We start from the raw sequence: 16308 nt of genomic DNA on the forward strand, positions 1-16308 counted from the left end.
TGCCTGGATCAACTTGAATCAAAAGAGCATCATTGGACTGGGCTATCTCTGGTATAGCTACATCAAAAGCATGGTTTTGAAGTCTGTAGGCAAGCTGATAGTGAAGTGTGGCTGCAAAAGTATCAGGTACTTGGGAGGCTCCTGTAATCTGGACTTGGACTTTAAGAGCATCACAAAGGTGAGGGTCTTTAAGAGACATGTTGAAATTGGGGAAAAGGGTGACAAAGACTGTTCCTGCATTAAGTGTGGTTTGGACAGTTCCTATAACTGCATTGTGGTATTCCATAAATCTGGAATCAAGAAGAGCAATTCTAGAAGCTATAGGGAGTCCTTTTCTGCCATGAAAAGTGAGTGCGAGTCTTACTGCACCAAAATGGAGCTGAGTATAACCTTGGCTTTGCCATGGGATGACAAACTCTCTGGGAAGGGCAAGAGTGATGAAATTTTTTTTTTTCACTGGCTAGAATATTAAACTGGTCAAATTTTGAGGCTTGGACATATTCTTTGACACTAGAAGGTTGAGAGGGACCTAAAAAATTTTTTTATGGATTTTTTGAAAGTTTTTTGGGGTTTATCAAACATTATATATGGATTTACAATAGAAAAATCTGTAATAGGTATTTTACTATCTTCAGGGATATGGGATATTTCATATAAGTATTCTAATCTATTTGCAGTAGATTTTCTAAGGGAAAGATCACAAGAAGTGGTAATGGTATCAGTGACTACTGAGGATGATGAACTGGAACTGGCCATGGCTGTTTCTAAAATGAAGAACAATTTTCCTAAGATCTGACAGGACTAAAACGCCACTCCTAGGCTCACGTCCACTAGATTACTCAGGAAAAATAATTCTTTGACACTTTTAGTACAACTCCTTAGTTTTCTACTTGATTATCAAATCCCGTTTTCTGATGTGATTATCACAGAGGATCCACAATAAGTGGCAACTGTTAATCACAAAGCATACTAATCAGGACAATAATTCAAGTATACTAATCAAAGGAGAGTGAAACTGAGTTCAAGGCTTTAGCAGTTTTGTGTTGCATGGAAAATTGCATGTATGTATGGCTGCAAGGCTCTGATACCAATTATAGGAGGAATGGGACGAAGAAGTAGGAGAAAGTGACGAACTAAGGTAAAAGGCTAAAAGATGAAGGACAACTAGAATACAAAGAAGGACAAAAATACAAAACCAAACTTAATTCATGAAGTAGGAAGCTACGGGAATGTGGAATTGGTGGAAGATGAATAAGGACGACTTACAACTACAAGACGAACATAGGAGGGTGTAAGAAGATCATGGAAGCTTATTAATGGTATATATTGCTAAAATACTATAGAAAATAACTGCAAAATGTGGAATAGAACATAGAACAAGGTACAACAGACTGAGGGATATTATTATATTGAACAGATTTTTTACAGGATTGGAAGACATAAACTGCAAAATATTACACAGACTGGCTGACTCTCTAAACCTCTCTAACTCTTACTCTCTTTTCTGCTCTCTCCCTCTAATTCTCTCTACCGAACTAATGATACAAACGGCCTATTTATAGGCAAATATTTTACAAAACAACAAAATAATTTACAGTGAAGAAATGTGAATTCTGACTTCCTTTTTTACAGTTATCCAAAATTAATGAGGGATCAGTGCCAGTTGTCTTCTTGATCTTTAGAAAATATTCTCAAATATTACAAAATTAATAATAATAATAATAATAAAAAGTTACCGAAAATTGTTTAATAATTTATTTAAAGGAAGATTTTAAGAAAAGAAAGGAAAAAATTAATTAATATTTTGATTAATTTTTTATATAAAATAATAAAAATAGTGTAAGTGTTGTTTAATAATTCATTTAAAGAATGTATTTATAGATAAAAAAAGATTAATTAATATTTTGAGAATTTTTTTTCATTTAATATAAAAATGACGTTTAAATTTTTCTAAAATCGATGGTTGACTAATGCCCAGTAGTCACTCGTTAACCTAGACAGTCCATCTCTCTCTCTCTCTCTCTAGTGTCACAATCATTGGTATCTGAATCTCCGAAGAGCTGGAATGGTAGTACTAGTAATACTAATAGTAATAGTGTAACTAATAATAATAATAGTACTACTAATTAGAATTATATATCGAATCTAAAACTCTTTCAAAACTGTGAAGAAATGGAACCGGACGGCAAAGAAGTGGTGCTAATCACGGGGTGTTCGGCGGGAGGTATAGGCCACGCGCTGGCACGCGCGTTCGCTGCCGAAAAATGCCAAGTCGTGGCAACGAGCAGGTCCAAGGTTTCGATGGGAGACTTAGAGCAGGATCCTAGGTTCTTCCTGCAAGAACTGGATGTCCTGTCCCACGACAGCGTGCAACGCGTGGTGTCCACTGTCGTGGAGAAGTACGGTCACATAGATGTGTTGGTGAACAACGCTGGGGTCCAATGTGTAGGCCCTCTTGCTGAGATCCCTCTCTCTGCTCTCCAACGAACTTTTGATACCAATGTCTACGGTAACATACTGAACTGACTTATCAGCCTAATTTTTGTTAATTATTGTTGGATAAATTATGATAAAGATTTTTTTTATTATTATTGATTTAAATGAATTAGTATGGTTTTGATTAGTTAGATTGGTTTTGTTTAGGATGATTTTTTTCTTTTTCATAAATTTGATAGGTACAATGGGGAGGGTGGATTCGAATGTAGACGGCTGTGTTGAAAACATTAGGAGGTCTAGTTGATCTACGAGACTCTTGGCGGTTTTAGGATGAATTGTGATTAGTTTTATTGATAGATTATAAGAATTTAGTATTTAAATTTTATCTAATACCAAGTCTATTTTGTATAGCTAGACTAACTTGTAGGTATGCACTCTCTTGAATTAGTAATTTTTTATCAAAATTTGGAGGCTTGGTAATGGTGACTTCAAAGCAACTAATAAAAAATTGTGCACATAACATATGCTTTACTAAATATTCTTCTGCTAATCTTTTATTTTGCATTTTTAAATTTTTTTAAGATGTGCTTAATCTGTGTTTTTGGTTTTTGTTACTGCCATGTTGTACTTGTGATGGTTATTTCTCAAAATTCACCGAGCTTCAGCTTTGGGACAATTGAGAATGGTATTAAAACAGTGGTTGTGATTTGTGAGTTTGAACCCTGCATTCTACACTATCTCCCATTTAACTACTTATTAATACCGGGAGTCTAGGTCCACATGTGAGTGAGGGTGTTAGAATAATGGTTAAGTGATTAAATTCACTATTGCCTACAAGTTTAAGCTTTTTGGACAATAGGTAATTTATCATTGCTATATGCTAGTGTTTTAAAGGTTAATTTGAATGGGCATTTCTTCACTTATTACAGATTTCCCTGCCTGAGGTCAGCTTGTTTTTCCTTACTGCAATACTTTTTTTCAATGTTTCACACGTGTTTTGTTTTGTTACCTCTAGGTAGTGATTGATAGCAGTTAATGTTGCTATAATAGAAGGAGAAAGGTATGACATTCAGAATTTATCTCTGTAACTTTGACAAACTTGGAAATCTCAAAATATTGGGGTACTTGCTATTTGAAATTTGATAGCACTATCTAGGAACAAATTTGAAAAGAAATGAGTTTTATGTCCTTTAGGGAGAAAATTGTGATTTTTTTTGAAACGTAATGAAGCAATATCTAGAATCAGGTTCTTTTGTAATACTTTTTATAGGAAATGTTAGTACTGAATATCAAAATGGTGCTAAACAACAATAGTAGACCCTAAAATAGATGCCCATCTTGATGCAGGCTGGTTGGGGTTGCTGTTTATGCTTAGAAATAAAATGAGAATGAGGCAAGCTTATAGGTGGATAATACCATTGCATAGAGAGAACACTTTGAAATTAGCACTCAAGGCTAAGTAAATGTCATTCAATCAAAATCTGTGTAACAAGTCATGCAGCAAATTACTTGTATTGCAATAAGTAGTTTGATTGGCTCGAACGTTGCTTATTTCTGATTAGTTCCTACAGAGCTAACTAACTAAGGCATTAACTAGTTAGTTACAAACTAATCTCATTGGCTGCTGCATTAACAGACAGTTAGAAACAATGTGATTGGCTGCAGCTTAACTAACTGGCAGCCTAACTACTTCTGTTACAACAAGTTGCTTTCGAAACCACTAAGCCTACTTCTAAAGCTTTCAACTAGCCTGACATGAAGCTTCACCTTGAACTAAGCCACTGCACCAAGCCCTAGCCCAGCTGCTTAAATCACTAACTGGTTTATTACCTGCTGCTGCACTGGATTATGCCTGCTGTTACTGCACTCTGTTGTTGCTGCAACATACCAATTTACTACACAGCCAACTACTCACAAAGGCATTTAGCTTTGTAGATGCTCCTGCATCACATCTACTTGGTATCTGCTATTGAATGAGTTTTTCAGAGGCCACATCACTTATGTTTATGCTGCGTCAGCACACTGGTACTTTGCTAGTATCAATTCTTTAGTTCACCCAATGAAGAATTTGCAGGCCTCACTCATTACTATATTTTGCCATGGTTCAGTTAGTAACTGCATGACAGCATTACAGTTAGACAATAAATGTATCATTAATCAGCATCAATGCACTCCTTTGTATGTGTATATATGTATAAACACACAAGTTAATATTGAATTTTTATTTTTTGATAAATTCTTTATTGGGTTAATTATCTCCTTAAATCAATAGCTATTTCATCTATGATAGTATTAAACTTAAAAAAGTTTTTTGCGCTTTAAAAATTATATAGTTTGTCATGCACATACATGTATGTTTACATTTAGTTGAAAGAACTGAAGGATCAAACTTTCTGCCTTCTTGTTTTTTAAGGAGAGATCTCTTGCTGGCCTTTCTATTTAAAATTGCATTTCAAAATTCCTCCCAATATTTGCCATTTGGAAACACAAATCTTCACTAAGGTTGAACTTTTCCCTCAAATTCCAAGCCATGCAATAGGACTTGTGTAAACTTCAAAACTAATACTCTACTGAAAAAGCATTGCCTCTCTGAATGATAGGATCTATTATTGCAGGGTTTTTGTTGCTCAATCTTCATTACAAAGAAATTGAACAGAAAATGGTCAGGTTACATCCTGTGAATAGATTGACCACATCCTCAAAAACTTCTAAACCTCACTGCATTATTGACTTAGTAAACACATTGAAGTGATGCAAAATATAAATTACATCATTTGCATTATGCAGTGTTTCTAATTATTTCTCATATGTTTGGCTTTGGATATGAAGCTTGAGTTTTCTTTACATCATACATGGTAACACATGGTGCTGCCTCTGATAAATTGGCCTTGTAACAACTATATGTCTATGGCGATGCTACAAGACTGTTCTTTGTATTTGAATCTGTCCGTGTCTAAATTATCTGTTTTTTAATCTGACCCTCACAGCAGATTTGATATGTTCTTCTATTTTCTTCTTGTAATATCTCTTGGTTCTTTGTTTTCTTTGATTACATTCCTAAAACAATGAAAAAAAATTTAAAACAATGGATAATAATATTCATTTATAATGTCATACTCTAAAATAGGTCCCATGCGGTTGGTTCAAGCTGTTGTACCTCACATGGCATCCAGGAGAAAGGGAAAGATTGTCAATGTTGGAAGTATTGCTGCTCTGGCTCCAGGACCATGGGCTGGTGCATATACTGCATCCAAAGCCGCTCTTCATGCATTGACTGATACATTGAGGTTTGTACACAACCTGTATACATCTTAATGCTGGGTTATATCTGCATAAAAACAATGATTGTCACATAGATATTTTTAGTAGTGCCAATTATTTATGCAATTAAGCATAAATATAGCTGTGCAAAGCTGTTGACAATAATTATCTTACCAAATGAAGAATTGCTGTTTAACAAAAGAAAATCTTGAAATCGTCATGAAGAAACAAAAGAAGGGTTTCTTTAGTATAAACCCGTGTATGACTTTTCCAAGTTAAACTTGTATGAATACATTTAAGAATAAACACAATTTAGGGTAACTTAATTTAAACCTAAGAATGGGAACAGCATAGTTTTTAATTCATAAGATTAGTCATCTCCTAGCCACAGCTTTTATGTTCCACCTTCTTTAAGCCAGGCCAATGGGTAACATGCAGCTTTTATGTTCCTTTTTTATTAGATGATTGCTTAACGCTTAAATTCTCAATTAATATTCCATATACTCTCCATGTAACATGCAGGTTGGAACTAAGACATTTTGGGATCGATGTTATCAATGTTGCCCCAGGAGCTATTAGGTCAAACATAGGAAATGCTGTCAGAGCTAACTACAGCCAAATGCCTGAGTGGAAGTTGTACAAGCCTTTTGAAGCCGCCATCCAAGCCAGGGCCCATTTTTCACAAGGACCTAAGTCAACCCCTTCGGAGGAGTTCGCAAAGAAGACTGTTGCTGCAGTGCTGAAGAAAAATCCTCCGGCCTGGTTCTCCTCCGGTCATCTCTCCACCGCAATGGCAGTCATGTACCATCTGCCCCTCTTTATTAGAGATTTTATAATTAAGATAGCAATAAAAGGTTGAGTTTTACCTCTTTGGTTTCCTATATTGATTTTGGTCATATGTTGTACATTAACTTCTTGTTGTGTGTTCTATTTTGTCCTTTCTTTTTTGTATTCCTTATGCGCCTTCTTTTGTGTATGGCATGTGTACTGGGGATTCACCATTTTTAGTTTGAATGAATTTATTCACTCATAATTAAAAAGAAAAAGAAAAAAAGAAATATATATATATATATATTATATCATGTGTATCTGGTAGCCCCCAAATGCTAAAAACATGCACACCAATCCTAGTATTCCATCATGATGATGCCTTAGGTGCATATGGCACTTTGTTCATTCACAATGCAAGAGAGAGAGAGTTGGAATAACTTGCTGTTTTTATCTCCTGAATTATATGTAATCTTTGACTTCAATGGATGATGACTTCTCGTTGTTCTCGATGTTGCATTGTTGACAATTTAAAGATCCTTTTAGAGAAAAGTTGAGTATGGATAGATGGTAAAAATTGGACAAACAAAAATTGACTTAGTGTCTCATTATAAACACGGTTGAGGCAAGACTATTACACATGATACATGAAGGTCTGATCCACGTATATGATCCTGTACAAAAATTTAGTTAAAACCTAATGTTTTGATACATTTAGGGTTTGTTTGGGATCCATTTATTTTGCTGAAAGTACTGTAAATAAAGGTAAAAGTTAGTTGAAATAGTATTGTGGGGCCACTTAACAAAAAAAAGTATCGTGGGGCCCATGAATAGTACCAAAGAGTGCAGTGGGGCCATGAATAGTAATAAAAATAAACTGGATAGTAAAATACTTTATAATTTTCATCCAAATCCAAATGCACACTTAGTGATCATTTGGATAGACTCGAAAGTTCCTTTTGGTTGCATTTGCGTCAAAATTAGTGGGTCCTGTGCACTGTTCACGGGACCCACAAACTACTTTTTTTAAAAAAAAAAAAACTTTAAAACTAGGTCTCACGGCACTATTCACATATTTAAAAATTATTTTGCTATAGTGTTTTCAGTTTTCAATTTTTAGTAATAAGTGGTATCTAAACAGATCCTTAGTATGTCATTTTGAACAATGCCTTGATATGTTACAAGTTGAGGGAGAGCATCTCCAAGCCAAATATGTGATGTCAAATGCATCAATAATGGGTAATTAAACAATGTAAAAATACATTGGTCTAATCTCTTCATTATCCCAATATTCTGATCAGATTTGTAACTTTCATAAGTTAAAAAGATTAAAGCAAAATTACACCAACCTCCCTTAAGGTGGAAAAAAATGAGAGTGGCCCCTAATTTAGTTTTGCACAAATATCTCACTAAACCTCCCCCCCCCCCCCCCCTTGAAGGCTTTCCTTCTTGTGTTAAATATTATGATTGATTTGTAGTTTAAGGGCACTCTTCCTAATTAAGCATTCATAATGTTTGGGTAAATAAGGTGAATTAGATATCTATATCTCAAGGGTTAGATAGAAGCTTCATCTATAAGCCCAAAGCAAATTAGGAACGCGATCTCTTAATCAAGTTCAAAATAGATATTTCATTGTATTGTAATGTTTATCTAAAATCAAGGGAAATTTCATTTTTGCAAGACTTTGGGGTCATTGTCATTTTTAAAATTTTTTTTTTTTTATACAAGATAAAATTTCTACTCTAGCTTAATCTAAGTATATATGTGTGTGATGCTCCTTTCTGGAGACTTGAACGCCGGCCCTTACCCCCTACACCTCACAAGCATTGATACTTATGGTGTGATTACCGCAATAAGGGTGCGCGGTAGCAGTCATTGTCATTTCTAACCTCAAAGGAAATGAGTATAATTTTTCGAAGATTAAATTATTTACTAGAATAATCAATTCTAACTAATTTTCCTCACGTTTGATTTACTAAACAAGAACTATTAAATAGTATATATTCTAACAAACTTAGCCTATGAAAATTTATTTGAGCTTGCCCACGCTTAGTTAAGAAAAATAACATACAAATCCCCCTCCAAAAGTTGAAAATTTATCTAACTCCTAACAAATTGCATACACACAACAACAACAAAACACCCCACTATAAAGAAGAGAAGTAAAAATCATACATTCTTTGACAATTTGGGCCTTCTCTTCAAGGACTTCGTTTTCATCAATCACAAAATGCATTCAACAATAGTTATTAGTCACCTAGGTAATCTTGAATATCCAGGCTTGTCACACCAATTCTTTTAAATAACAAATAAGCCCCTGGTATAGACAACACAAATTGAATAGTACTTTGTTGGAGTGAAATGTAAGATCCATGGGTATGAGTGTAAATTTTAGAAGGACGTGGTGTAAAACCCATGTTTTACTCCTCCAATCCTAACATGCCACATCATCTTATCACATATTTAAGAATAAACACAATCAATTCTAATACCCATATATAAATCCAACCAAATTGGGAATCTATTGAGATGTTTTAGGTGTGGTAGGATGTATTGAATTTTAAGTAAAATGCTGATGTGGTAATCATTTATTGGATAGTGTAAAACATGGGTTTTACACCCCATCCTTATAGAATTTAATCTCTTATCACAATACTATTTTGAGAAAATACTAGTACCAAGCTTGAAACAAACAACGAGGAGAAGTGGATGAGAAATTACAAATGTCACCTTCTAATATAAGGCAAACTGAAAATACAGTACCAACTTGCCCAAACAACAATATTGTGATGAAATTCTTGAAAATATTGATTTATCTTGACTTGAAAATAGGAAACAAATGAAGAACCCATACCAGTATCAGTATGATGCAAGATTCAATACATAATTCAGTTAGAGGACATTACATTTTCGTAGAAATAGCATATAAGAAACACCAAAATTAAGCAGGTAATGAATCTCACATATATCAAGACTGATAAATCTAAATTCAATATGATTCAATGATTTGTTCATAATTCACATCATAATGTAGCATCTTTCTTGCAACATTACTTTAGCTAGCTTGGAATCAACATTGAAATTGGCATTGGAGGGTTTACATTTAACTCAACATTGGATACCGTTTGATCTCTACTAAATTTATACAGAGAGAGACTGAGAAGAGAGGAGAGACAACAATGGTTGAGAGAGAGAGAGAGAGAGAGAGAGAGAGAGAGAGAGACATATTAGTTCATTTGGAACTCAAGTCTCAGAGACTCAAGTTTCATGGAGAAAAATATCAATTGATTTTTTTTTTTTTTTTTAAGTTCTCAGTGGAACTCAAGTTTCAGAGATTTGGTTTCAAAGGATGCTACTTAACTAATATGTTTCATTTTCGACCACACTAATATGTTTGCAAAATCAACACAATTGGCACCAAAAAAAAAAATTCTTTTAAAAAAAAGAAAATCACGCGGAACAACTTTCTATAGGACTTGCGTTTACTAATGTCGAGTTCCACCTTAGGCTAGGCTTTTCATATGTCATTGAGTTGTTTATGTAGTTTGAGTTTGGCTAAAAAGGAATATATTCCTTTTTATTTAATAATTAAGTTCAAACCTAAAAGTTTAGGCTCAATTATCAAACAATATGAACTTAATCATAATTGTGTGGGTTGTGAGTACAAGACTCTAAATATGTGTGTGTGTGTGTGTGAACTTGAGTTTAGCTTGTGTAAATTTGTAAAAAGTTTGTAAGAAATTGGATTAAATTAATATTCTACAAGGTAATGCTATTAACGCGTGCATAACTCCTACTTTCCTAAGTAACTCCTATTTTAATGGACAAGTAATTTTTTTTTTTTTGAATAAATGGACAAGTAAAAATTAATTGTACAAGAAAACATGTCGAGAAACACCTTAAAAAAACTTTTATTGAGAGGTTAATATAACAAAGAAATACACCAATTGACCCAAAAGCTTACGTCTAGCCATGGGTTTGGTTTGGGGTTAATTGTGTTATATTAACCACTCACCCGTGTTAGAATCTAATTTCCTCTTTTTATGTTTCTAAAATTTTTTTTAAAAAAAGTCACTCACGCTTATCTTTACCCTTTTAATTATTATCTAACATGGGCATTACTAACCATGCCACTAACACATCAGTACTTCAATAAAAAGTGTCACCTCTTTTGTATTGCTGCAGGCATAGTTGTGCTCTTATTTTGATTATATAGAAACAATCTGTCCAAATCTTATTCTAATTGGATGACAAAAATGCTCGACAACTTCCAAATAGTTTCAGAGCCTGAGGATGACTGGACTTCTCACATGTACATTGCACGAGTCCACTACTTCATAACACAGTTTTGCAAATACCTAAAAAGCTATCAACCCAACTGAATGTAAGGTAAGATTATAATTCGTTTGCACACAAACAACAAATTAAGTTTGAGCATTAATATCATACTGTACTTTTATTGCTGGTAGTAACTAAAAACAGCACTTTCCTTTTTCATCAACAAAACACCAGATAGAACCATATGGGGACTCGAGTCATTTTTTTCACAACAAAATATGTTCACTTATGTCCCACGGATTAGGGATGACTATGGGCAGGGTATGGGTATACTCGATTCATACCCTACCCGAAAAGTTTACTCATGGATACTCGAATATCAATATCCATTAGTATCTATACCTGAATCTTACCCGAATTATTATCCATGGATATCCATACCTTACCCGAAACCCGAAATCCATTTATTACTTTTTTTATTTTATTTTATAATAATATCCATACCCGAATTTTACCCGAATCATTTTAACTTAAAAACTAACCAATAGCTTTATCTTAAAAAAGAAAAAACTAATCAATAAAATTTTTTTAAAAAAAATTAGCAGAGACAGCGTGTCTCCTTATCTTAGTCCCTTGGAACTTGAGAAAAAATTAGCAGGGCTACCATTAACTAGAATTAAGAACCTCTTAAACACCATGAGGCTATAGAAGGTAAGTTTGGCACAATAAGTAATACTCTGTAACACATTGATAATCATTTTACATACTGAATATAAAATAACTTGCCACTATCAGATTGCATTTTTCTACATGCCAAAGATACTTCCATCAGTTATAAATTTAAAAACATATTATAAACAAACAAAGAATGAACCAAACCTGGAAACAAGAAACAAAAAACAAAAAAGGCAAAGAAACCCAAATACATTCAAACCAGTCATTGGCAGGTTACTCCTAGACAGTTGAAAGAAACAAGAGAACTAAAGTAAGAATAAAAATTCTCCTAACAAAGAAAATCCAACCATAATCAGAATAACAGGCCATTACCAGTATCAGAACACACATGAAATACATCCAACAAGTTGATTTCAAATCACACAACCAAGAAATTAAAAACAGAATATGGGCAAGTACAAATTATCAAACCCAACTGCAAGGACTATTAAAAAAATGCATAAAACAAAGATTTAAACTAAATCAGAGTCAACTCTATGGATCCAAGTGAATATATCAGGGTCAACAACAAATTCTTTTAAGAACATTAAATATTAAATATCTTTGAAAGACAACTGCTTATCAACTTACTTCATGGACCCTATCAACACAAAGTCGATCAAGCAGCATCTAAAACATCAAGGCCTAAACTGTTAAGCGTTCCTCTCATGACACCATTTTTTCAGAACACATTAATATAAAATGCTAAATCAAGGGGACAGGGTGCTGAAGCTCTACAATAGAAAATACCCCTTCACTAAATCATTAGAATTCATTTGAAAAGTACAAATAGAGGTCAACCTTCCTAGAAATTACACAATCTTCTAACAACAGATATAGATTCTGATTAATAATCTTTTATAGTTTACAACAAACGCAACACTAGATGATTCAGAATTTCAGTGACTAAGGCAAGATGAAAATTAATAACTTAAACTACCCTATCTTCCTCTAGATTTTAATTGATGCAGATACAGATACAGCCAGAATAAGCAGAACAGGTGCGTGCATAATGATCCCACCAACAAAACTTAGACAGTAATTAGGATGGGTATCAAACCGTGCAGGGAGAATAGGGAGCATAGTTTCAGAACTGAGATCTAGTACAGGGAGAGTGGGAGACTATCAGATGTACATTACAGACATGCATATCACACACGCACCATTGGTACTATGACATACACTAAACAGACTGGATAATTATTGCACAATACTGTATAAAATATTTTGTATAAAGCAAGAAAAGCTTAAGATATAGAGGAAAAGCATTGTGATATCTCCAACACAAACAAAGTAGACGATCATTCAACATATAACTTGCAGAAACCAACTCTCATAAGTCATAGCATGAACCTCTGAGTGAATGATTAATGAAGAATTAAAATGTGAAAGGAGCATTTAAAAAGAAGCTCAGCATCAAGTCATGTCAACCATGGATTTTTTAATATCATAGGTGACTTAGTTTTCACAGGGCAAAACTTAGCTCTCAAATCAGATATACAATATCATGAAGAAAGGTTTAGCCATTAAACAAGAAATTGAGAATGCTTGAAGAATTACCAAGTCTTACATGCTCCGTTTGTGAAAAAACTTAGACAAATTCACTCCCTCTCTATAAATAGACATATCCCCAAATAGAATCAAACACCTTAATGCAATCAAAAACCAAATCTAACACATACGCAGTTGATAAAATTCAATCAAAAACCAAATTCGACACATACCCAGCTGAATTCAAACTCTAACACCAAAATCTAAGACACACTAGTTGACAAATTTAATATAGAAAAGTAAACAAAAGTTAATAATCAACAGAACCCAGATACCCACAGAAAAGATTTTTCTTTTGAAACCAAACAAGCAAAGAATGAGTCATTTACTTGTGCAAGCGAGCAGACCAAGCGCAAAACAGAGAGAGAGAGAGAGTGACGGTGAGGAGAGGCATAGACTGGAGAGCTCTGAGAGTGAGAGTGTCGGTGAGGATGAGGACAGGCAGAGAGAGTGTCTGAGTGTGAGTGACGGTGAGTGAGACTGTGAGAGAGGTTTAGGTTTTTTTTTTTTTTTTTTTTAGTAAGGGTCGGGCATGGATAATATCCATACCCAACCCGAATAATTCGGGTAATATCCATACTCTACCCGGTTAAGCTCTACATATGAAGAATCGGGTATTACTAGGAACATTTGGATCGGGTAGGGTTGGATATCCATTAGCCAATGGTTATGGCCATCCCTATGAAGGATCGCTCGCCTGAGGACATTGCTTCCGCCTGGGATGATGTAATGTCTCACAAAAACTCCCTATTTTTTATTCTATTCTGCCTATGAATCTTAGTTGATGTGATTTTCTTGTATTTTTTTTAAATGGTTTTTTTATGGTTTATTGCATGAATTTCTTTGATCGCTTTGTGTGATCGACTAGTTTTGCGGAGTTGTAGAAGTGAGAACGAATTGAATTTGAGATGAATTCTTGGCTGATGAAATTTACTATCAATTTAGGTACTATAGGTGTATGTTTATTTGTGTGCATATTTGCTGACCTTGCTTGCAAAAGGAATGTGATTATTATCAGAGCTACTTGCACTCAGAACATTCTCGGTTATTTCTGTTTCTGTTTGGTTACAGAGAAAGTGTGGGAAAGTAAATGTAATTTATTTGTACTTAGCTGATAGCCTGTTTGGTTGCTTAGAATCTTGAAGCTGATATTTTTTTTTTGTTACACCCTGTTTCTATTTGGTTCGTGAGAAAGTTTGCGAAAGTAGATGGAAATTTTATCTTTTAGGGACTTGAGGTTAAATTGTCATAGATCTATTTGGTTGGTTAGGAAACATTGGAAAAGATAAACGAATTTTGAAGATGTAATTTTTATTTTATTTTATTTATTTTTTTCTTTAAAGCTGCAATTTTAAGTTTTTAGCTATTGAAATGGAAGAATAATGAACATGGTAGAGGCTGGCACCGAAGTTTGTTTAATGAGAAAATTTGGGTAAAGCACCAGAGAATCAATAAAGCTAGATTCTAGAAAAGGTTCATTACCAACTTGGGCAATTGGAGTTGTCCCTAATTACCAAAGTTCTTTGGTACATAACCAGTGAATAAGTTGCCCCCTAATATCTAGAATGGTAACTTTTGAATTATTAGTGATAGAACTTTGAAGATTTCCACCAAGCTTTATTTTCTCCTAAATATACTTCTCTACGATTTGATACCAGTGAAATGCCTATATCTGTAGGAAGACTGACCAAAAGGCGATTTGATACCAGTGAAATGGACTCCGTTGTTGAAATGCTAAAGAGGGTCGGAGGAATGGAGCCTGTAAGTTTGTTGTTGCTCAATTTCAAGTTGCTTAAATTGGGAAGAAATCCAATTTCCCTTCTGGCATATTACCTGTCAAAGTGGTTAACATCCAAAAACAGAGGTTCATAAATCTGCCTGATAACATTTTACTTGAATGGCTCAATCTTGGCTCATATTGCCCCAAGACTACCTACAGGTACAATCATATAATTGGTGCAGGTTGAATGCGCGCATTATCCTCAATTATAAACTGACTTGTTATAAACTTTTTTCTTTTTTTGGCTGAATGACTTGTTATAAACATATCAAGAGTTATTCCAATTTAACACGATATTATATGATCTCTTAACAAAAGGAAATGTGAAATGTTACTTGTCAAGTTGCTTTCACCAAGGTCCAACTTTTGTAGCGAAGTGCAGTTCCCGATTTTTATAGTTATGGTTCCAGAAAATTTATTGTTGGTGAGATAAATTACCTTGAGTACAGAAGGATGGTAACATATATCTGTTGGGAGACTACCATATAGATCATTGTTTCTGAGAATTAGATATTCCAGAGAAGATATGTTGAAGATGGAAGAAGGTAAAACTCCTGTTAGTTCATTATTTTGTGTAATCTCAATATCTCCTAATTGAGTAGGTTCCCAATCTCTTCAGGAATTTCACCTTTAGAGTAGCTAAACATTAGACATAAAGAATTAAAATGGAACAATTTAGAAGATGCAACTAACATAGATTAATTTTAGTATTATTTTGATGAGAAAACAAAAAATGAGTAGGATTGTCACATTCCAACTACCCCTCAAACATAGCTATGTTTCCAAATCCCCAAATTATTTATCCTTAAACTAAACCTTTGAAACTACTTAGGCCGAGGGACAACCTCTCAAGTCTCAAGCATGGTAATGTTGCCAATTTCTCTTGGTATGCCTCCTGTAAACATATTTGAAGACAAGCGATAGAATTTGAAGCTTTCTGCCTTTGTATAAATGGGAAGGAATCTGTCCAGCTAACTTGTTGAAAGAAAGGTAAAGGCATTGTAGAAATGGAACATGATAGCACATTTCAATTGGAAGGCTACCATTTAAGCTGTTATTTATGAAATGATGCTTTGCAATGAGGAGGTATTGAAAATAGTGGATGGTATGGAAACCATGAGCTGGTTATTATCCAGGTATATTATCTTCAGGTACTGAAGATAACAAATTTCCCCTGGTATATGTCATTGGTGCTTAGACTCAATGTCTAAGGTTTGAGATGTTGGAGAGGGAGGGTGGGATTCTACCTGTGAAGCCATTGTCTTCAAGAAGTATGTTTCACAGCCCAGATAACGTTCCAAGCCATGTTGGAAAAAATCCACTAAAGTTGCTGTACTGCAAATTAATGAGATTTTTAATCTATGCAAATGACTTGATTCATCAGGCAATGGGCCACTAAGTTGTTGTCACTGAAGTTGATGGAAACTAAGAATGAGAGAGTGTAAGGAGGAATGGTGCCAGTTAGACCAATGTTAGGAAGATTCAAAGCTATGACTCTTTGGTACCAAGCACTACAAGT

At 34.3% G+C, this 16308-nt stretch overlaps 1 protein-coding gene across 1 annotated transcript; it reads left to right on the forward strand.

The window, feature by feature from the left end:
* The first annotated feature begins 1958 nt into the window (after window positions 1-1958).
* Window positions 1959-6755, forward strand: LOC142630004 (short-chain dehydrogenase RED1-like). The gene is made up of 3 exons (XM_075804061.1): window positions 1959-2509; window positions 5564-5723; window positions 6220-6755. Exons 1-3 carry the CDS (start codon window positions 2173-2175, stop codon window positions 6554-6556), a joined length of 834 nt encoding a protein of 277 aa, XP_075660176.1. The 5' UTR covers window positions 1959-2172; the 3' UTR covers window positions 6557-6755.
* Window positions 6756-16308: the final 9553 nt, after the last annotated feature.

The sequence above is a fragment of the Castanea sativa genome, chromosome 3 (genome assembly GCF_040712315.1).
Source record: "Castanea sativa cultivar Marrone di Chiusa Pesio chromosome 3, ASM4071231v1".
Classification (NCBI taxonomy): domain Eukaryota; kingdom Viridiplantae; phylum Streptophyta; class Magnoliopsida; order Fagales; family Fagaceae; genus Castanea; species Castanea sativa.